The sequence below is a fragment of the Apodemus sylvaticus genome, chromosome 5 (assembly GCF_947179515.1).
Source record: "Apodemus sylvaticus chromosome 5, mApoSyl1.1, whole genome shotgun sequence".
Taxonomy (NCBI): Eukaryota; Metazoa; Chordata; class Mammalia; order Rodentia; family Muridae; genus Apodemus; species Apodemus sylvaticus.
The window spans coordinates 111,820,490-111,843,591 of NC_067476.1; the positions used below are offsets into that span (position 1 = coordinate 111,820,490).

The 23,102-nt window shown below is 37.7% G+C and overlaps 1 protein-coding gene across 3 annotated transcripts in view; it reads left to right on the forward strand.

The window, feature by feature from the left end:
* Zc3h6 (zinc finger CCCH-type containing 6) overlaps positions 1-23,102 on the forward strand; it is a 50,389-nt gene that overhangs the window by 11,285 nt on the left and 16,002 nt on the right. For all 3 annotated transcript variants that reach the window (XM_052183583.1, XM_052183584.1, XM_052183585.1), the window contains exons 2-5: positions 9,707-9,887; positions 12,344-12,466; positions 17,583-17,844; positions 22,142-22,278. In XM_052183583.1, coding sequence (XP_052039543.1) covers positions 9,707-9,887; positions 12,344-12,466; positions 17,583-17,844; positions 22,142-22,278 — 703 coding nt within the window. The remainder of the gene's footprint in view (positions 1-9,706; positions 9,888-12,343; positions 12,467-17,582; positions 17,845-22,141; positions 22,279-23,102) is intronic.

Consider the following 23,102-nt stretch of genomic DNA (forward strand, 5'->3'; position numbering starts at 1 on the left):
AATAAGTCATGGAAGAAGACTTGCCCACACACATGAGTATGCACACTACACACACACACACACCACAGAGACAACTTCCAGAGGGGAAAAACTGTATCTTGTTTTCTGTTGTATCTCTACTTGAGAAGGTACTAAGTAAACACATGTTAAACGGTCAAACAGCTTTTATTAAGTTGGAGAGAAAAAAAAAACAGTTTTTAAAGAATTTTTGCTCCAGATGTTAAGTATTTCATCCTTCAACTAACTCTGAACATTAGACAGTTTTTATATTTAGACAAGTTTACTTTTCCCCCCAATGTAATTGTTTTTACTTAATTGAATTGTACTGAGTAGTCCATTACTGCAGGTAATGCATTTCTCTGATCTTAGTCTACAAAAAAGAAAAAAGTGGCTTTCTTGAGCAGCAAATCTGGTTTTGTCTTGCAAGCATTGTTATCTTATGCTTGATCCTTGTTTTCTGAAGCAAGGGGATGAATTGGCAGCTAAACTTTGTTGGTTTTTTTTCTCATATATTTGTTGCAAACTTCTTTCTTTTGTGGTACTGGTGATTGAACCTGTCATGCCATACAAGTGTTCTACTGCATCATGTTTCCAACCATTAAAAAATAATTACTCTAAAGTGGGCTAGAGAGATGACTCAACAAACAGAAGACCTGCGCTTGTTTCCCTGACCTGCATGGCAGCTCCCAGCAGCCTGTAGCTCTAGCTCCAGGGATCTGAGGGATCTGACACCTCTGGCTTCTTTGGGCACCTACACTCATATGGACACGCACTCAAAAATAACAACTCTTTTAAAATATTCTAAAAATAAAACTGTTGAACATAATTTAAAAAACATTTTGGCCAGGCCTTGTGGTATATTATTTTGATCTCTGAGTTCGAAGTCAGTTGGTCTACAAATCGAGCAAGGTCCAGGACAGTCATGGTGGTTGGTTACAAAGAAAAACTCTACTTTAAAAAAAAAAAAAAAGGTAGAAAGTTTGGTTTTGTTACCTTAACAAAGCCAGTCTTGGATTAACTCTAGTTCTTAGAGCCATTGAATTTGCAAAACTCCTACCTCAGCCTCCCAAGTAACTGGGACTACAAGTCTACACTATAAGGACCACCCTTATAACCTGAGCCCTTGGCCTCAGTGTAAAGTAAGCTTTCTTAGCCTCATCTTAAACTTTGAAATTTTAACTGCAATTTATTTGCACATTTTATAGTTTATTTTTAAAGATTTATTTATTTACTTTATGTTTATGAACACACTGTTGCTATCTTCAGACCCACCAGAAGAGGACAGTGGATCCCATTACAGGTTGTGAGCCACCATGTGGTTGCTGGGAATTGACTCAGGACCTCTGGAAGAGCAGCCAGTGCTCTTAACCACTGAGCCATCTCTCCAGCCCCTTTATAGTTTAATAAGACTTTATAAATGGAAATAATACAAATGTCACTAGAGCTTTAATAAAAGATAAGGAGGATTCTAGGTATTAAAGTCCAAATTGATTCACTTAGGGATTACAAAATTGTCACTTTCTTTGGTTTATTTTGAAAAACCACAAGATTGGCTTAACAAGGAGTTCTGAGACATACACATCAGAACTTGGTTTGAATAGCTTCAACTTCTTTGATCCTCACTCCTATAGATACAGTACAGAAAGTTACATAACCACTGATTTATGACATGGACCTTTGTAGGAATTCTGACTTAAAGCCTTGCTTTACCCTGACTGGGTAGCAGCAGCCATTTTTTTGTTGTTGTTGTTTTGGGGGGTTGTTTTTTTTGGTTTGTTAAGATTTATTTATTTGTTTGTTTATTTTATGTATATGAGTACACTATAACTGTCTTTAAACACACCAGAAGAGGGCATTGGATCCCATTACAGATGGTTGTGAGCCACCATGTGGTTGCTGGGAATTGAACTCAGAACCTCTGGAAGAGCAGTCAGTGCTCTCAGCCACTGAGCCATCTCTCCAGCCCCACCTTTTTGTTTTCCTATAACTTTTTGAGTGTTATTTTCATTTTTTCTGTGAGTTTTTTTTATCAGCATGTCTGTGCACCATATGTGGGCAGTGTTCTCAGAGTCCAAAAGAAGGTGCCAGATACCCTTGGGACTGCAGTTAGCTGCTGTGTGGGTACTGGGAATGGAAGCCCATTCCTTTGGCAAGGCAGTCAGTGCTCTTAACTGATGAGCCACCTCCCTGACAAGAACAAATTTTTGTATTACAAAAGAAATAACAGCTTGCAGTTATATAATGTGACTCTGGAGACCAGGTACTGTCAAAGTATAAGACAAAAATAACTGAGTGGGGCTTGGAGAGATGGCACTCAGAGTTAGGAGTACTTGCTGCTCTAAAGGAAGAGCAGAGTTTGGGTCCCAGCTGAGATCTGACAGCCAGGGCTTTACAGAGAAACCCTGTCTCGAAAAAAACCAAATGCAAAAAAACAAAACAAAACAAAAAAAAAAAAAAGAAAGAAAGAAAGAAAGAAAAAAAGAAAAAAGAAAGCTGAGCAAGCCAGGGGAAGAATCCAGTAACATCCCTTCATGGCCTCTGCTTCAGCACCTGCTTCCTAACCTGTGGGAGTTCCTGTAATGACTTTCTTTGGTGGTGAACAGCAACATGGAAGTGTAAGCTGAATAAATCCTTTCCTCCCCAACTTGCTTCTTGGTTGTTGTGGATAGCCCTGGGTTTGTATTTTGATGCTAATTCCACTCCTCAGAGGGGCTGCAGATGAGGAGTTGACTTGTGAACGAACCTTCTCCCCAGCTTGATTTTTCAAATAAAGGCTTGAGCCAATGATGGGGCAGGAGGAAGTGGGAGGAGCTGAGAGTCTAGGGGAGGAGCGATGGGAATAAACTGGAAGGGGAAGGATCTACGGTGGAGAAACGGAGAGGCCTCAGGAGGAGAGAAGCTCTTGGCCTGGAGAAACCACAAGTTATATGGGATAATATAGATGGAATAGAGTAGTGTAGTGGGAGGTCGCCCAATCTAGGTTTTTAGCTTGTTTTGTTAACTGATTGAGTTAAGCTTTCTTTTACCGGGGAACTGGGTTGGAAACAAAGTAGCAACACTTAGTCTTTATGTTTGTGCAGTTAGAGACCCTGGCTAAGACAGTTTGACTATTGATTGGTGTGTGAATATACTGTTGCTGTGTGGATTGACAGCAGTAACTTCTCTGTGTTGGTAATCTACACAGCAAAATGCACTAGCTGCATTGCAGACAAGAGCCTTAGGGCTCCACTGTTTTCCTCTAAGCCTCAGATCAGTCATTTCTGATTTGTTTATTGTGTTTCTAGAGCTTCACAGTTTATATTTGCAGTTTTGGTCAGTAAAGTTTTAGTTAGTTTTTCAAGTTACATGATCTCATCCAAAAAGATAAATGTCTTCTCAGACACTTCCAGAAACATGTGGTTTCTGAATTGAGGAGAAAATATTTAAAATGGTCTAATTGTTGAATTGTTATATAGTGTTTATGTTTAACAATTACTGTTCAAGCTAGGGATTGAGTAGATAATGTTGCTGACTGAGCAAGTAAAAGTAACACAAAAAGGAAAATCTCAGTTATTTGTGGTATAGAAATACTTTTTACATAAAGTTAAGGGAAGTTTTCAAAACTTGTCACGGGACTATGGAGTGTTAGGATTATTGAAAATTCATTATATAGACCATGTATTTGTACTAAGTTTCATTCATAAAAAGAATATTTATTTGGACTGATTTAGGCTTTAACAGATTGTGAGATTGGCTTGAGGAATAAATTAAACAGTAAAGCCACTGGGGGCTGTAGAAATACTCAGGGATTAGGAGCATCTTACTGTTCTTCCAGAGGTCCTGGGTTCAACTCCTAGGACCCATGTAACAGATTATAGCTGTCTATAACTCCAGTTTACAGGATCGAACACCCATTTCTGCTCTCTAGGGGCATCAGACCCTACTTGTGCAATACATACATGAAGGCAAAACACATATACATAAAATTAAATCTTGAATAAAAGTTTTTCAAATAAAAAATTAAAAATCCCCATAAACATAGTTTGAAAAGTAATAAAAGGAGTTTCTGCAAACTAAGTGGTTTTGGAAAGGTATAAGGACATATTAGATACAGGATGAGGATGGACACTTTGAAGGCTGTAAGTGTTCATTAGAGCTCTCTGGTAATTTGTAAAGAGAGAGAATTCAATGCTTAAGACCCATATGGCGAAATGAAAAGATGAACTATCCAGGATATAAATTTCCAAGGTCCAAATCTAGGATAATACAACAAGAACTCTCTCTGGCCAGGTAGCACAACCTCAGGATGATCAGATTTTGCTTAAGTGGAGATAACTGGTTTAGGTATGTAACACAGTGAGTTAATCTATGGTTTGATCAAGAGTTTGTCTGCACTGAGGCAAAAGGTGAGAATAGAGCAAACAAGTTATGTGTCAAGCATGCTGACAGATTGAGTCAGTAGAACCACCATATTACATGGTGCAGCTTAGCACCATCTCTTCAGCAGCTTGTCCCCAGGATAAGGCTGAAACTGAAGGAGCCCAATGGCAAACAGCACAGGGGCGAGGATATTTCGTAGCTAAGGAACTGTTTGTATATTGTGCTAAGCTGTTTTTCTTAAACCTGAAGATATACCCTGAGGATCAGGGACTATAATCAGCCCTTATTGGACCTCGGAAGATGGATGAGAAACTGCCTCATAAGAACCTCCAGCAAAATCTAAAGGTGGATGAGAAAGCACTTTCTGGCATCATCTAGTACTGCCTATCTTTCCATATTTTAGGGGATCACAGGCCTTGCTATTGAGGTTCAGGCTGCCTATGGTTCAGCCTTTCTTATGTAGTCTGTGCAATCATGGAAGGTCAAAAACACCAGCACAGAGCAGTGTCCTACCATTCCATTTTGGATAGAGGGAAATGACAGCATGAGCTTAATACAAACTATGAAAGGAAAATATTGGTTAAGTACAAGTTTCAAATATTGAGACGATTCACATTGTTTAGGGAGGATCCAGTCTCTGTCTCTGTTCCTGCACTGTAAAGAAACCCCAGCAGTCACTTGGTACATTTTTAAAAGTCTGTTTTGTGGTGATCAGTCAATGTGTATATTCGTGAATAATGTTGGTAAAGTCCATTAGGAGTGCTTAGCTAGTCTTTCATTGATGATTTTGTGTTTCATTTAGAAGATTCAATTTCTGATCTGTGGCTTGTAACAAATGAGTCTTTAAACCAGTGATTGGCAGCCTGAGTCACTACCACTTTGGGGTCATATATCAGATATTTACATTACAATTCATAACTGGCAAAATTACAGTTATGAAGTAGCAACAAAAACAGTCTTATGGTTGGCAGGTCATCACAACATGAGGAACTATATTAAAGGCTCTCAGAATTGGGAAGGTTGGGAAACTGCTTTAAACAGTCATCAAATAGAAATGGAGTTAAGGGCAAGTGATTCAGGTCACTTTATCTTAGTAGTCAAAAATCAGAATGGAGGAAGGGAGAATTATTGAGACACAGGTGTCAAGTTATTGGGATGCATTGCCGTATTTAGTTTCTGAGCAGTTAGCTTCAGAATAAGGGCATAGGGGGCATCTGAGTCTGTAATTTACATAATAATTTATTACAATTTTCTCCCCTTATTTCCAATTTAGAAATTTAAACATCCCCTTGATGGGAGTCTGACCCAGAACTTGGCACATTCTGAGAAGTTCTCTATCCTACTTATACTCCCAGACCTAAGACATTTAAATATAATGAAAAATATTTTAGTTTTAATACATTCTTAGTTAAAACAGAATTTCATCCCTTTGCCCTTTCCCTTCCTCTCTACACCTCCTCTCAGGTCCTCTCCTTCCAAACCTTTCCATGTCCCACCCTCAAATTGTTAGCTTCTTTTTCTTTGATTATTATTGTCACACAAACACACACACACACACACACACACACACACACACACACACATTATATGTATGTACAAATGTCTTCACAGCATTTCCAGAAGAGACTGTTTCATGGTTCTTACAGTCTTTCCATTCCCTTTCCATCTGCTCTTAGAATATCTGCTGAGCCATAATTGCAGGCACTGTAGCATTTTCATCATTCCACAGAGAAACTTTAGGCCTATTGGTATTTTTTTCTATTTTCCCCTCTGATCTACCTGACAACCCCTGTTTTTTTTTCTGTCCTTGTGAATTTGACTAAGAAATAAACTCTTAAAGACTGGACAGTTATTTACCAAGCTTTTATATATGAACATGCCATTTTGCTGAAAATAACTTTATAATGCTAATTCTTTTATATTAGTAAGAAGTCATCTATGTATTTATTAATTCTCAAAAATATCTTTTTCTTTTATTCTTGAGATTATAGTGGAGTTACATTATTTCTCCCTCCCCTTCCCTCCCTGAACCCCTTCCATATGCTCCCTTTTCTCTGTCAGATTCACATCTCCTCATTAATTGTTGCTAATGCATGTATGTATATACATTCTAAATGTACCTGCTTAGTCTGTATGATGTTATTCATGTATATGTTTTCAGGGCTGACCACTTGGTATTGAATAGCCATTTAATTGGTGTGTTCCCCTGAGGAAGAATTTCTCGTACTCTCAGCATTCCTTAGTTACTTGTAGTTCTTTGGGCTTTTCTCCATCCAGTTTGGCACATTGTTCCTGTTCAGCTCCTCTTTAGGCATTCATGTTGGTGAGAATTTATGGAGGAGACATAGCTCACAGAAACCCCCTGTTTCTTTTTACTGTATTAATAAATCAGTTTATATTTCTGTTTATACATTGACAGAATTTGTGTGTGTTCACAGGATTTTTTTTTTTTTACTAAAGTTGTTTCAAAACACTTTAATACTTACTTTTTAATGAATATGTTCACTAATTTTATTGGGCCAAAGAATTCTACAGGTTTTTTTTGTTGTTGTTGTTTTTGTTTTGTTTTTTGTTTTTTGTTTTTTTTGTTTTTTTGGATTTGGTTTTTTCAAGACAGGGTTTCTCTGTGTAGCCCTGGCTGCCCTGGAACTCACTCTGTAGACCAGGCTGACCTCGATCTCAGAAATCCGCCTGCCTCTGCCTCCCAGAATGCTGGGACTAAAGGCGTTCGCCACCAACTCCCGGCTCTCGACAGTTGTTTTTAAGAGAAAAAAATAATAATTAAAACAGAATAGGGCCAGTGAGACACTCAGTAGGTGAAGGCTGTTGCTGTGGCTCCCAAACAAAACTGTGATACTGGAACCCATTCAAAAGTGGAAGGACAGAATTGATTCTACAAAGTGATCCTCTGATCTCTGCATCCATGCTGCAGCATACACAATCTTCTCCTGCATCATGCACACACACACCACCAACAATAATACATTATCATCATCATCATTAAAATAGCAATATGCCAAGCCTGTCTCACAGAAAATTTTAAGTCCGTGTAAGTGGAAATACACACCATTTGTCTTACTTTTTTATTGCTGTTAATAGACACCATGACCAAGGAAACTTCTAAAAATAAGCATATAATTGAGAGCTTGCTTATAGTTTCAGAGGGTGAGTCCGTGGCCATTATGGTGGGGAGTATGGCAGAATGGCTCTGGAGCAGTAGCTGAAAGCTTACATGTTGAGACAACAACCACAGAGCAGAGAGAGGCAGGGACGGAGAAGAGAAAGGGAGAGAGGGGAGCTCACTGGGATGACATGGGCTTTTTAAAACTCAAAGCCTAGCCCCAGTGACATACCTCTTCCAACAGGGCCACATCTCTTAATTCTTCCCAAACAATTGTTGAACAAGAATTCAAATATATGAGTCTGCAGGAGCCGTTCTTTTTCAAATACTACACCATTTCAATTTTATAGTAGAGCTGGGAGAAAATAATGTTGACCATTAAGAATAGTATCCTATACTTGTTCTACCTGGGTATTACATGCTCAGAGATTCAGTAACAGTAGGAACTATGCTAGATGCTAAGGGTATGAAAGACAGTCAAATCCTGCACGCACCAAGCAACAAACAAGTGATCAGAACACAATGTTAAGAGAACATTAGGAGAAATAGAACAGCACTTAGAACAGAGTATCTCCTCTAAACTAGGGGTAGTAACAAGAGGCATTTTGGAGGAAATGGCATCTAATTTTGATTCTAAATGTATTGAAATTAGCTACATGACAGAAGCAGGAGTCATTATTCAGGTGAGTAGGTTAATGAGAAATTATAGATGTTTAAGTCTTGGAATCTCAAGATAGTAAAATTAGCTAAATGGGGACTCAATAATTAAGGGCCTTTGAATAATAAATATCAAAGATACCAGTCTCAAGCCAGAAGGGAGCCACTGAAGACTGTTTTATTAAAGAAGACATTGAATACACAAAGAAGAGTAGAATAAATCTTGACCTATACAAACCACAATTTGACCAACTACCAATTCACAGCCCTTTTGAGGCCACAACCTCTCTCACAAGTACAAAACTTGAGGCAATTTTGAGCTACTATTATTGAAGAATTTTAACAGGAGAATGTTATGACCAATTTGTTATTATTAAACATTCCTAAAATTCCAATTACCTTTAAAATGTTCACATCATGATTTGGTGTTTATCATTTGGTTTTTTGTTTTTTTTTTTAAATATTTATTTATTTATTATATGTAAGTACACTGTAGCTGTTTTCAGCCGCATTTAGAGGGTGTCAGATCTCTTTACAGATGGTTGTGAGCCACCATGGATGCTGGGATTTGAACTCATGACCTTTGGAAGAGCAGTCGGTGCTCTTACCAGCTGAGCCATCTCTCCAGCCCTATCATTTGGTTTGAATTTTAAAATATAATTAAAACTGTGGATTCTATGACTAAAAATATTACAGCATTAAAAGTTCCCTAAAACAAAAGAAAAATTAATTAATTAATTAATTAAATATAAAGGTTGTATGAAAAAATAAAATTAAAAAAAAAGTTAGTTCCCAGGATTGAACTTTGATATTAACAAAGACATTAATGACTGGAAAATCAAAGTAAATGTATAATTTTGTGTGTTTTTCAAGTAAAAATTGAGGAAATTGGGATTTTATTTGCTGAAATGTACTCTGATGATAAAAATACTATAAATTGCCATTATTTTAAAGCTAATTAAAGCCAAGATTTAAAACGTCTTTCTTGTCATTTTAGTATTTCCTGAAATCATTCAGTTTTCCTTGAAGGAAGTTTGGTCACTGGTGATGATTGCAATGATTCAGGATAACATCTTAGTCATTCATTCACTGTGGGAGAAGCAGCAACTGAGTGTCAGAGCTTGGGGACTTCTGCTGGGGATGATTGTTACTTTTTAATTATTCTTTAAGGGAAGGATTTTAACAGAAACTAAAGACTTCTTTAAAAAGTAAAATATTTACTTATTAGCCTCTTAAGAAAAAAATTCCAGTCTTTTATCTATATGAATACAATTTAAGTTCTTGGCACGGGCCTTGTTTTGTTTGTTTGTTTGTTTGTTTGTTTTGTTTTTTTGTTCTTTGTTTTTTCCAGACAGGTTTTCTTTGTGTAGCCCTGGCTGTCCTGGAACTCACTCTGTAGACCAGGCTGGCCTCAAACTCAGAAATCCACCTGCCTCTTCCTCTGCCTCTCAAATGCTGGGATTAAAGGCGTGCACCACCACTGCCCAGCCTTTTTTCTTTCAAAATATTTATTTAAAATTTGTTTTAGAACTGATATTTAAAGTGTAAAATTTTTGCTGCTTTCTACAGAGAAGATGGTGAATTAGAAGATGGAGAAATAGATGATGCAGGACTTGAAGAAACACAAGATCAGGAAGCAAAAGAGAATGAAAAACAGAAAAATGAGAAAGCCTACAGAAAATCAAGAAAAAAACACAAGAAAGAAAGAGAAAAGAAAAAATCTAAAAGGAGGAAACATGAGAAACATAAGGTTAGTTAAGCTAAAGTCAGCTTTCCCTTCTTTTTCATTGTTTCCTTGCTTGTTTGAGACAGTGTCTTATATAGCAGCCCCCACCCCCCACTGACCTTGAAGTCATTACATAGCTGAAAAGGACCTTGAACTCTGATCCTCTGCCTCCTCTTCCCAAGTGTAAGTGTGAGCCAAGCCTGTCTCACAGAAAATTTAAGTCCGTGTAAGTGGAAATACACACCATTTGTCTTAGTTACTTTTTTTTGCTGTTAATAGACACCATGACCAAGGAAACTTCTAAAAATAAGCATGTAATTGAGAGCTTGCTTATAGTTTCAGAGGGTGAGTCTGTGGCCATTATGGTGAGGAGTATGGCAGAATGGCTCTGGAGCAGTAGCTGAAAGCTTACATGTTGAGACAACAACCACAGAGCAGAGAGAGGCAGGAAGGGAGAAGAGAAAGGGAGAGAGGGGAGCTCACTTGTTTGTTGCTTGGTGCATGCAGGATTTGACTGTCTTTCATACCCTTAGCATCTAGCATAGTTCCTACTGTTACTGAATCTCTGAGCATGTAATACCCAGGTAGAACAAGTATAGGACACTATTCTTAATGGTCAACATTATTTTCTCCCAGCTCTACTATAAAATTGAAATGGTGTAGTATTTGAAAAAGAACGGCTCCTGCAGACTCATATATTTGAATTCTTGTTCAACAGTTGGTGGAATTGTTTGGGAAGAATTAAGAGGGGGACTGGAGAGATGGCTTAGTGGCTAAGAGCACTGACTGCTCTTCCAAAGGTTATGAGTTCAAATCCCAGCAATCACATGGTGGCTGACAGCCATCTGTACAGCTACAGTTTACTCATATACATAAAATAAATAAATCTTTAAAAAAAAAAAAGAATTAAGAAATGTGGCCCTGTTGGCCACATCAGTGTTTGGCCAGGAATACTTACAGAGTCGCAGTCTTTAAAAACAAAACAAAATGGCATTTTATAATGATAAAAGCTATAATTCAAAATAAAGATATATTATTAATATATTTTTATTTATTTTGTTTGTTGTTGTTGTTTTTGTTTGTTTGTTTTGAGACTTAGTTTGTCTCTATAGCCCTGGCTATGCTGCAACTTACTCTGTATTCCAGACTGGCCTTAAACTCAGATCTGTCTTCCTGGTGCTGAGTTTAAAGGCATGCACCACTACTGCTTCATTATTAATATTTTATATTCTTCAAAATAACAACTGTCATAACGTAGGAACTGTTATGACTCTGAGAAGAAATAGAACATAGTAGTAGGAGACAGGCTAGTATATCTCTCTTAATGCAGAGAGATCAACCTGGCAGTAACTGAGAAAACTTACCTTGTGATGGATCATATTTATTTCAAACCCTAGCTAACAATGGCTGTGTATTTGAAGCATTTGGTAGCATAATTCTGACAAAATTGTTCATCTATCAAATCAATAGAAAACAGAAAACCAAACTCAAAACATTTAGGAGCAATGTTTTTCTTCTTTAAAGGAACATTTAATGGAATGGAGGAAAACAGATTCTGCCTCCATAGGAATCTTAGGGTTCAGTTCAATTAAATTGAATTTTACCTAGTTTGTGCTATACTTTGAAGCTGGGAATGCACAGATAATGAAAGTCTAAGCCTGGATATTTGTTGCCAGGAATATTAAGAACTGCTTAAAGAACTCATAGTAATTATTTTGGCGAGACCAAAAATAAATAGATAAACAAACATAAATAAATAATGCTGTATGCAGGAGGTAGAGGCAGGTGAATATCTGTGAGCTTAGGGGCTAGTCTGGTATACATAGAGAGTGCCAGGCCAGCCAGGATTACATAATGAGACTTTGTCTCAAAAAGTAAAAACAAACACTTGTTGATTTTTATATTTGAGATTGCACTAAACTTTAAACTTTCTCTGGTTATTTGCCAACCATTATCGGCCACTTGGGGGTTCTGTTCACATGTGTTAAGTTTCAGGGGCTGGATTCATTTCACATAGGCAATTTAATTTTAGGATTTTTATACCAATAAATAACTCCAAAGCAACTTTAGGCCAAATTAAATGAATGCATATTCTATTTATGTTCTGGGACTCCAGTTTGGTGATGAGGAACCAATCTTATTTCCTTTAATATTAGCTTAAAACAGAACTTAGTGCAGATACCTGTTATCCCAGTCCTGGAGAGGCTGGGGCAGAGTGGTGCAAATGTGTAAACATCAGATCATTTTAGAGCCAAGTGATTTGTTTTAAGCTCTTGGCATAGGGTTGATGAAAAACATAATTCCATAAAGTCCCTAAGCAAAAGAGAAAAAAAAATACTTCAGCATAGAAGAAGTGGTGGCCTTAGAGCACTTATTTCTCAATGTCATCCAAGAATCTAAGGGATACAGCCTGCTGGAGGGTACTACTGTCTAAAACAAGCTTATGTGGTTACAAACTAATTTTCTTCATTTCCTTTCAGCATAACTCTCCATCCGGTGATGAGAGTTCTGACTATAGCCTGGATTCAGATGTTGAACATATGCAAAGTTCCCATAAGAAAAGAACTAGCTTCTACAGGGATTATGATGTTCCATTTTCTCAGGTATCGCTTTTTTATTGTGATGGAACATGTATAATATATAATATTCCTTGTAACACACATTTCAGTGTGTGATTTAGTGGCATTAAATATATCTGCAGAATTTAGCCATTACTGTGGTCAATCTTCAGAATTTCTTCTCCATCTGGCAGAAATCCTGCACCTTGGAAGCAGTCCTGCTCCTCAGCCCTTTAACTGCTGCTCTTACTTTGTCTATGAAGCCCTTGGATCACATGTTATTTGTCCTTTTGGATATGGCTGTGTTACTCAGCATGTGTTCAGGATTTATTCATGTTGCAGCCTAAATTAAAATTTTGTTCTTTTAAGACTAAACAGTACTCTATTGTTGTATTTGCTACATTTTTGCTTATATGTTCCTCTGCTGAGGGGCCCTTGCATTGCTTGCACTTTTGGCTGATTAAATTGGTGTAAAATTCTCTTTAAAACATTTCTGCATTTCCTTGGAACATATGCCTAATAGTGAAATGGTTGATGGTTTTTCTAACTTTCTGGGGAACCTCCAGGCCATTTTTCATAGACTGCACCATTTTACATCCCCGTCAGGAGTGCTGAGGCAGCTTCCCTGTGTCCTTGACAGTGCTTGCTCTTTACTGGCAGTGGGGAGTGAAAAAGGAGCGAGTGTCCAAAGGGTATTCATGGGTTGTTTGTTGTTTTTGTTTGTTTCTTTTTGGCATTGCCTTTTTAAGGTGGAAATTACAAGTTTAAATTGCGTATTGTTTAGAAATAACCTGAAAATGTGTTTTTCATGTTATCATGTGTTTGTTGGATACATGCTACAAATTCCCAACTCTTTGAGAATAAAAAGAGCTGGTGTTTGTGTGGAGTACCTGATAGACATTTTTCAGAGTCTGAAGGCTAGAAGTCCCTGTTTAAGATGCTGGCAGGGTTGGTTTCCAATGGCAGCTGTGTGGAAGCGTCTGTTTAGGCTCCTCTCTCTCTCTGGTTTATAGATAGGTGCCTTCTCACAGCTTTGCCTTCACCTGGCCATGCTGCTGGGTACTGCAACCCCTGGTGCCTTTGAATGCACAGATTATCCTTCTTTATAAGAACACCAGTTAAATTGTATTAGAGCTTATTTTTTAAGGCCTTGTCTTCAAATGAAGTCACATTCTCAGTTACTAGGGGTTATGACTTATGTACAGGAATTTGGGAGGGATACACTTCAACCTGTAGTACACCAAAACACATTATTCACCGTGAATTCAAATTTGGATTGTGAATATATGTGGCATTGGCCTCTTTAAATGCAAAACTCATTTGGAATGTTTTAAAAACTAATGATAGAACTCTGGCTTAGCATGCTCTAGGTGCTATCCCCAGCTCTAGCAAAGAAAACAGCGATAAGACAACACTTTGCTTGTTTCTTAAATATGTGGATTGTATGACCAAAGTCCTTATATAAAAATTAATCTTATATTAGAAAAGTACTATTCTTTTTTTTTAAAGATTTATTTATTATTATATGTAAGTACACTGTAGCTGTCTTTAGATACACCAGAAGAGGGAGTCAGATCTCATTACAGATGGTTGTGAGCCACCATGTGGTTGCTAGGATTTGAACTCAGGACCTTTGGGAGAGCAGTCAGTGCTCTTATTTGCTGAGCCATCTCACCAGCCCTGAAAAGTACTATTCTTATCTACAAGAACCTTATTCCTTTTCTTAATTTAATAGTACCAATTTCTTCTGAATTTAGAAACAAAATTAGCCTGTATGGTTATATGTTTTGTTTTTTTGTTGTCTTTTTTTTAATTTTTATTTTGTTATTTTGTGTTGTGTGTACATTTTTACACCATGTATGTGCAGTACCCCCAGGGGATAGAAGAGGGCATTAGATCCCCTGGGGCTAGAGTTACAGATTGTTATAAGATGCCATCTGGGTGCTAGAGACTGAACACTGGTCCTCTGGAAGAGCAGCGAGTGTTATTAACTGCTAAGCCATCTCTCTACCCCTATTCTTTGTCTCTGTGTGCACAAATGTGTATATGTTACAGATGCATTTGTACCTGTGTGTATATACATGAAAATCAGAAGACAACTTTGTCATTTCTCAGTCCTTATCACCTTGCGTTTTTTGTTTGTTTCTTTGAAGTTTTATTTTTAATGATGTGTAGATGTGGGGAAGGTGTGTGCACATTTATGCTATGGAGGCTAGAGGTATTAGCTCCCCTGGAACTGCCTAGCGTGAATTCTCAGAATCAGACTCAAGCCTCTGGAAGGGCAGTTTACAGTCGTTAACCACTAGTGAGAGTAGGGTATCGATGTCACCCATGACTATTGTGTTGAGTTAATGTTTACATCTATTAACACTTGTTTTATGAGATTAGTTTCACTTGTGTTTGGTGTGCATGAGTTTAGAATTGTAATGTCTTCTTGACAGATTGTCCCTTCATCAGTATCTATGACCTTTTTTTTCCTTTTACAAAATTTGTACAGATTAAAATAAAATTTTTTTCCATATTTTTGTTCTATTGAAAATGGATTCTTGGGCTGGGTATGGTGGCATATGCCTTTAATCCCAGCACTCAGGATTGTAGGCCAAGAGTTTTGTGGCTAGGTTAGTATTTATATTTCTCTTTCGGCTACCTTAGAGTACCTTTCTGCAGCAAAGGCACTACAGTGTAGGGGTGGAGCTCCACATAAGCACCAGCTTGACCTCTTCATGTTCAATGACTGTGAGTGTTGTCTTCAGCAGTGAGCCTGCTGTCAACTTGTGGAGAGCAGCCTTCTATCCTAGTATCAGCCTGGGTTATTTGGGGATTTCTATTGGACTCCCTTGTCCAATAAGTCATCTGAGTGCAACCCAGCCCCAGTAGTGGAAACTTGTTTAGTGACTAGAGATGAACAGTTGGGGTTCTGTCTTCTCCATTATTAGAAGATCTCATTAAGATCACCTTCATATATTTTAGGAAGTTTCCACTGCACTAGGTTTTCATACAAACAATCCTCAATTTGAAATGTCTCTCTGCACTCCCTTCCCTCAACCCTATCTTTCCTCTCCTTTCCTACCTGATCCTCCCATTGTGTCCCCACCCCACCCCAAGTTCACACCTATAGTGTTTGAGCTTCCAATGCTTGATATATGCATATTTTCTGTATTCTTCCTGAGCTCCTTTACTATTTTCTTTATTTTTAGAAGGGCCTTTTGCAAGTGTTACAGGTCTGAGGGGAAAGGTAATCTGCATCCCAGAGCCAGAGAATATCACAAAATCACACTGCACAACAAACCTCACTCAAGAGGTTTATTGGGAAAGACTTGAGGGTTGGCTGCCTCTGCTCTGGCGACTAGCAAAGAACTGAGTGGGAGTCAGCTTTATGGAGCATTTCTTAGAGGTGGAACTTTCTAGAGTGGGGATTCCAGAGTGGGGATGGGTGGGATTCCAAGCCCTGGAATTGAGCTCAGACTTTTTATTCTGTAGGGTGGAGCTTAGCCACTTGTGTCTGGAGGGGCTGGGTTTGTCCTTTAGAGTTGTGTGGTAGAGCCTGATTGTACCCAAAAAGAGCCATATATTGTGTTCATGTACCCAAACTCTGAAGAGTCACATTGTGTTCGTGTATGCAAATAAAGAGCTATGTATTGTTTTTCTTCTAACTTATCCAGTGATCCAGCCTCAAACTTGGCAAGTTTCCCTGGGACCTCTCATAGCAACCAAATACTCATAATCCTCAGTTCCACCGACTCAATTTTATACCACACACAGAACATATTCAAAAATTCCATCTTTCACAGCACATTATCACAACTGTTAGGAAAATGGACCACAGACATCACAGTTCTGACAGGACAAGGACTAAGGACTGGCTTTCATACAAAATGGTTCTACTAGAAACACCAGACCAGATATAACTGAAAATATTCCAGATACAAATGCACAACCGAGATTCCAAATTGCCATTTAGTATGCTTTGTATTGTAGGATATAAAACTAGCCCCCTCTACGGAATGTTATGGTGACAGTCACAGCCTCTCCTGATTCAGTATCCTCCTATTTTCTGGTTTTACCCAAAAATAAACAACCAGCAAATGATTTAACCTCTTAAAAAATTTACACTTAAAAAATGGGATGAGGTGGGATTCCCTCACTTTTAAAAAAATATTTCTAGAGCTACTTAAAAACTTGCATTTACAAAATATTTGATAAAAATATTCCTCTGGACTGTACAAGAAGGGAGGCAGGGACCACTGACAGACATAATGGATGCTTAGTCGGATTTGGCTTCTTTCTCTTCTTCAGAGGCTGGACTCTGGTTATCTGTCTTTCCATTTTCTGCAAACAGATCTGTAGTTTGCTGATCAGCCAGTTCAGCCTGTTTGCCTTTTGCTCTTCCCTTTTATCGGCACTTTTTTTGTCTGATGCTTTATCCTTTACCGAAGCCTTTTTAGGTTTTGCGGCTACCTTGGCAGGGGCGGGCTTGGCTGACAGCCTCTTAGAGCTGCACTTGTGTTGCCAGATCTATCACGGAGCTGCCATGACATGAATTTTAAAGTATCTGTGTGCTTATGACTATTGAGATACAGAAGGTGGAAAATAAAAGCTAAGAAATAAAAGTATAATATTTAATAATATAAGTGGCATTTAATGTATTGAATTTAGTATTAAATATGGTCATGTGGAAATACTAATGTATGTTGCCACCTGCAGCTATGAGAACCAAGGTCACCTGGAAGGAAGGTTGGGACTGAAATAGAACGGTCGGGCAAAAGAAATAACGATCCAAGACAATGTATTTCTGATCAAGGCTCTATGTTTAATTGGGGGCTCCAAATTTAAAGGTGTTGGAAAACCCTTCCCCCAACAGGCTGGGAACTGTCCACAAACTGGTTTGGTTGCTCAGCAGGTGGTTGGCTCTTCCAAGGAAACTGCAGGTCCTTGAAGAACAATGGACTTTTCCTTGGAGAGCTGGAACCTAGGTGGGTGATCCTGGCTACTGCTGAGGTCTGAACTTCCTGCTCAAAGGTTGGAGGGGGGGGGTGCAAATGTAGTCCAGACTAACAACTGTCTTCTATCCCTTATTTTCCCAGCTTTTTGGGGGAAAGGATACACTATGTTGCTATCATTAGTTGAACATTTCTGATAATGATTGTCCATTTTTCCCTAGCATAGACGTATATCAGGAAGTCACATGACATCAAAGAAGAGTCAACATAAAAAATTTAATAGTAAAGAATATGCTGAGTCCAGTTTCTACAGTGATGACTACTTTGGTAACTACAGTGATGACAACTTTGGTAACTATAGTAATCAGGAAGGAGAAGACGATTATTCCAGTCAGCTGAAATACTATCGACAATCCCAGGAGTCAGGGTCCTCATTCTCTAAAGAATCAGGAAAGAAACTGAGAAGTAAAGGAAGCCCACCAGGTGAGTTAAGTCAGTCTGTCTGAGAATACAAGAGCCATATAGGTTTATAGTAATACATGTTTCTAGCTCCTTTTCAAAATTAGTTCATTCTTGTGGTTTCTAAATTCATGTTTCTGTACTGTGTAGGCCTTGAGGCTAAGCATATGCAAATGTTTCAGTCTGAATGATGTCTTTTTTATTTTTTTATTTTTTAAAGATTTGTTTATTTATTATATGTAAGTTGTCTTCAGATACTCCAGAACAGGGAGTCAGATCTCATTACAGATGGTTGTGAGCCACCATGTGGGTGCAGGGATTTGAACTCAGGACCTTTGGGAGAGCAGTCAGTGCTCTTAACCCCTGAGCCATCTCTCCAGCCTCTGAATGATGTCTTAATATTTCAACTAAAAAGGTAATTCTAATATTTTTAGATGTATATAACATTATAATAAAATAAATTTAATGCAAGCACACAATTTCCTCTGTTATGCTGTTTATTAACTTACCTTTTTGGCTAATTAAAGACAGAGTATTTGGAAGCTGTTCTTATTTAATCTTTAAAATATGGCCAAATTATCTTTTCATGTAATGTACATAGGGCTGTGGATATCCTTTTTTTTTTTTTTTGGATTTGTTTTTTTCCCCGAGACAGGGTTTCTCTGTGTAGCCCTGGCTGTCCTGGAAGTCACTCTGTAGACCAACCAGGCTGGCCTCGAACTCAGAAATCTGCCTGCCTCTGCCTCCCAGAGTGCTGGGATTACAGGCGTGCGCCACCACCGCCCGGCTTGTGGATATCTTTTAAGAATTTAAATTAGAATGTAATTTTTCCCAAAGATTTATATTTTATGCATATAAGTATTTTGTCTACATGTATGTGTATGCGCTTACCCTTACAGGCCAAAAGAGAGCATTGCATCTCCAGAACTGAAATTACAGATGGCTATAAACCACTCTATGGGTACTAGGAATAGAACTTTTGTCCTTTGTAAAAGCAGCAAATGGTCTTAACCACTAGGCCATCTCTCCAACCCCCAATAAGAATATAATTTAAAGAAAGTTCTACATTTTAACTCCTATATTGGGGTGTGGACCCTGGAGAGACCAGATCAATTACCAGTTGATAATAGTAAATGAAGAAACTACCACTATAACCTTAATGCTTTAGTATTTTGGGCATATATTCTCCATAATTTTTCCAGTCTATTTATTTTTCCTCTTTATTTATTTGATACAGTTTCTCTGTATAGCCCTGGCTGTCCTGGAACTTGCTCTGTACACCAGGCTGGCCTTGAACTTAGAGACCTACCCGCCTCTGCTTCCTGAATGCTGGGATTAAAGACATATACCACTATACTCCAATCATATTTTAAAATACTTATATTTATTTTATGTGTTTTGCCTGCATGTATTATGCACCAAATGTGTACAGTGTCCTTGGAGGCCAAAAGAGTAAGGTATTGGCCCTTCTGGAACTAGATTTTACAGGTTGTAAGCTACCATATGGATGCTAGAAATTGAGCCTGAGTCCTCTGGAAAAACAGCCAGTGCTCTTAACCACTAAACCATCTCTCCAGTTCCCATCATTATTTTTTAACAACAACAAGTTATACTATTTTTATAACTTATTTTTTTCTTAGCTATAAATAATATCCCAGTTATTTCTGAATTAACAAGTAGCTTTTAACATTCTATTAAATTAGTAGATGTGCCAAATTAATAGCTCTATCACAGTTTAAGCAGATCATTAGACTGGTTTGATAGGATTGTACCTATTTGGGAATTATTTTTCACCCAGTTTCCCCGAAATTTTGTGTTTGATCCTACAAAAACTGTATATATATATCTCAGAAAGTATCTTGTCAATCATATTTTTACTCAAGATGAATTATGGGGCACTACCTGCTTCTGCAAGAACTCAGGTTCCATTCCCAGCTCCCATATGGTGGCTCACAACTGTCTGTAACTTCAGTTCCCGGGGATCCATTGTGTATATCTGACCTTTGAGGGACCCACACAATCATGTGGTGCATATGCATACATATAGGCAAAACACTCAAACAAAATAAATAAATCTAATTTTAAAAAAGAATAGGTTTTAAAGGGGGATAGTTGTACATACTTTTAATCCCAGCAGCAGGGCAGGAAAGGCAAGAGAATATATGTGAATTCAATGGCAGCCTGGTCTACTCAGTGAGCTCCAGAAGAAGCAAGGATTACATAGAGACCCAATCTCAAAACAAAACAATACAAAACAAAAAGAATGAATTGCTTACCAGATATGGTGGATTAATGCTTGTTAATCCCAGCACTTGGAAAACAGATGAGAAGATCACTAGGAGTTCAAGTCAGCCTGGGCTATAGGATGATACCTTGCCTCAGAATAAAGACAAGTGAACAGAATTAATTATGAAAAGCAAATTTCCACAATTTAATGATATAGTCACACACATACATTTTTAGCCATATACCATCTGAAAAGATGATATACCAATATTTATAACTGTACATATAAAAGTACAACATTCTTTAAATTCCCATCAACACTAATTCTTATATTTTTTAAGCTAGAAATTAGTATGTCCTTTTTTTTTTTGCTATTTCTTCATCTTCAGATTTGTTATTTTTAAGTGTGGTTTGTATGTGTGTGTGTGTTTGTGTATGTGTATCTGTGTGTGGATATGTGCATATGAGTTTAGGCGCTCACAGAGGCCAGAAGAGGGTATCAGACCCCTACAGCTGGAGTTAAGGATGACTGTGAGTTACCTAATGTGAGTGTTGGGAACTGAATTCAGACATTTTACAAGAACAGTGTGTGCTCTTAACTGCAGAGCCATTTTTCTAGCCCTCTTTGATTTCTTCTAATAAAGTGAAAGTTTTCACATATTTATTATTTATATCATAGGTCATTAGAAAAGCTTATGAGTTCTGTATAACTGATAAAATAAAAAAAATTATGTTGTATTGTAATTTATTGTCCTGTTTATGTTGTTTGTTTTGAGATAAGGTCTCATTGTGTAACCCTAGCTACCCTGGAACTCATGATTGTCCTCTTGCCTCAGCCTCCCAAGGTTTTTAAATTGGACATCTTTTCATGTGCTTTATTTTTTGTAGTGCTAGAGATTGAACCTAAGGTTTCATGTGTGGCAGGCAAGAACTCAGTTATGGTGCTGTATCCCTGGAGCACCCTTTAGATAATTTTTGAGTACAGCATCTCACTGTATAGTCACTGTATATTCTAAAACTCGTGTTCCTCCTCCTCAGCCTATGAAGTGCTAGGATCAACTTCTGCAATGCTAGAAAGATACTTTAAAATAACATCTTCAAAAATAAACAACTAGTGAAGATGTATCTGTATATATGGAAATTACTAGTAGAAGTCTATCTTGCTACAGATAAAGATATAGATGCTACTGGTATCTATATCTTTCTCACAAGATGAATATAATGGTTAGTTTTCTTAAAAATAGAGAGCTTGTTAATCATCTTAGCCCAAGAGGGTGAGGAGAGAGACAAGAGTGGCTTCTCTAGGCATGAATACTTTTAAAGCCTTGTGTCCTGTATAGCAGACACTTCTATCTTCTGAGCAGGAAGCAGTACTCAAAAGGTAGAGATGGGTTAACTCTCCAACTGGCTCTTATGGGAAAGAAGGATGATTCACTATAGACAGTTAAAAAAAAAAAAACAAATATGTTAGTGGCTGGCTCAGCGGTTAAAAGCTCTTCTAGAGGTCCTGAGTTCAGGACCTACATGGTGTCTCACAACCATCTGTAATGGAATCTGATGCCCTCTTCTGTTGTGTCTCAAGACAGCTACAGTGTACTCACATACATAAAATAAATCTTAAAAAAACAAACAAACAAACAAACAAAAACCTTTCTTCTTTTTTTAAAAAAAAAGTAGCTAAGAATCCAGAGAAAGCAAGCCTTAATCAGTATTCCCAGATGGTCTCTGCTTGAGTTTCTGCCCATACCCATATTCCTGCTTTGAGTTCCTGTTCTGACCTTTCCTTTTTTCTTTCCTTTTTTTTTTTTTCGGTTTTTTGGTTTTTTGGTTTCTCTGTATAGCCCTGGCTGTCCTGGAACTCACTCAAACCAGGCTGGTCTCTAACTCAGAAATCCGCCTGCCTCTGCCTCCTAGAGTGCTGGGACTACAGGCATGCGCCACATGCGCTACAGGTCATGTTCTGACCTTTCCTAATGGTAGACTGTAAGTGTAAGAGGAAATAAAACCTTAAAAAATGTATTGGTACTTGTAAGTTAATAGATGTTAGTTATACTTGCTTTTCTGTAGTACTTGAAGTACATTTTAACTTTTTTAGGTACTGAATATCGGGTTAAAAGTTTTGATGTTAGTCATGAACATCTTTTGCCGAAGAAAATCAGAAGAAAAGAACACTGTGGGTCACGAGTCATTAAAGGGCCTCATGTCTATTCAGGAATGGATGACTTTCAAGAGGTACTAAGAACTTATGTGTAAGGAGGAAAAGACCTTTTTCATTTTAAATCATTTGATGCAAAGAAAGCATTGTGATTGTAATGCTGTTATCTTAATAAATGAAAAAAATTCAGCTAAGATCAAGTGAATATATATTCTCCCAAAAGAATTTTTCAATATGTCATGGTATTCGTATACAGGTACACATTAAGAGACTTATAAATTAAATGAGTATATGTGGAAAACCCTCAAGATAAAATTGATGTGTTTCAGAGCAAAAGCATATTCCATATTCCTCATTCACTGGGATTTCCTTCCCTTGGGACATTTTCCTCAGTGCAGATAGCAATAACATGGTGATGGCTCAGTGGGCCAAGAAGGAAAATAGTGTAAGTTAATTTACGTATCAGAGCTAGAAGCATTGAAAAAGGAGAAAGAGCATATAAATGATCAGAAAGATGAACGTAAATACTTTTCATGTAACAGTTACTCAACAAATACCTATTAAATTGAGCTGAATTCTGAATATGTGCACTTTAGTAGCTCTGTCTTGGGTGTTATCTAGTTTCTGCATTCTGTTATAGTTCTACCTTTTATTCAGTTAGACGGGGATATGGGTGGACTTTTAAATGCTCTCATTATGTTTTATTTATTTTGTGCTCATGGTGGCAGCACACATGGAGGACAGAAGACAACTTGCAGAAGTTGGTTCTCTCTTTTCATCATGTGAATTCCAGAATGTCTGGGGTTTGGTACAGGAGCCTCTGCCATAAGACTATATCATAGGCCCCAGAGTGGACTTAAAAGCAGAAACCTTGAGTAAACTACATGCTGTAGTTTGAAAA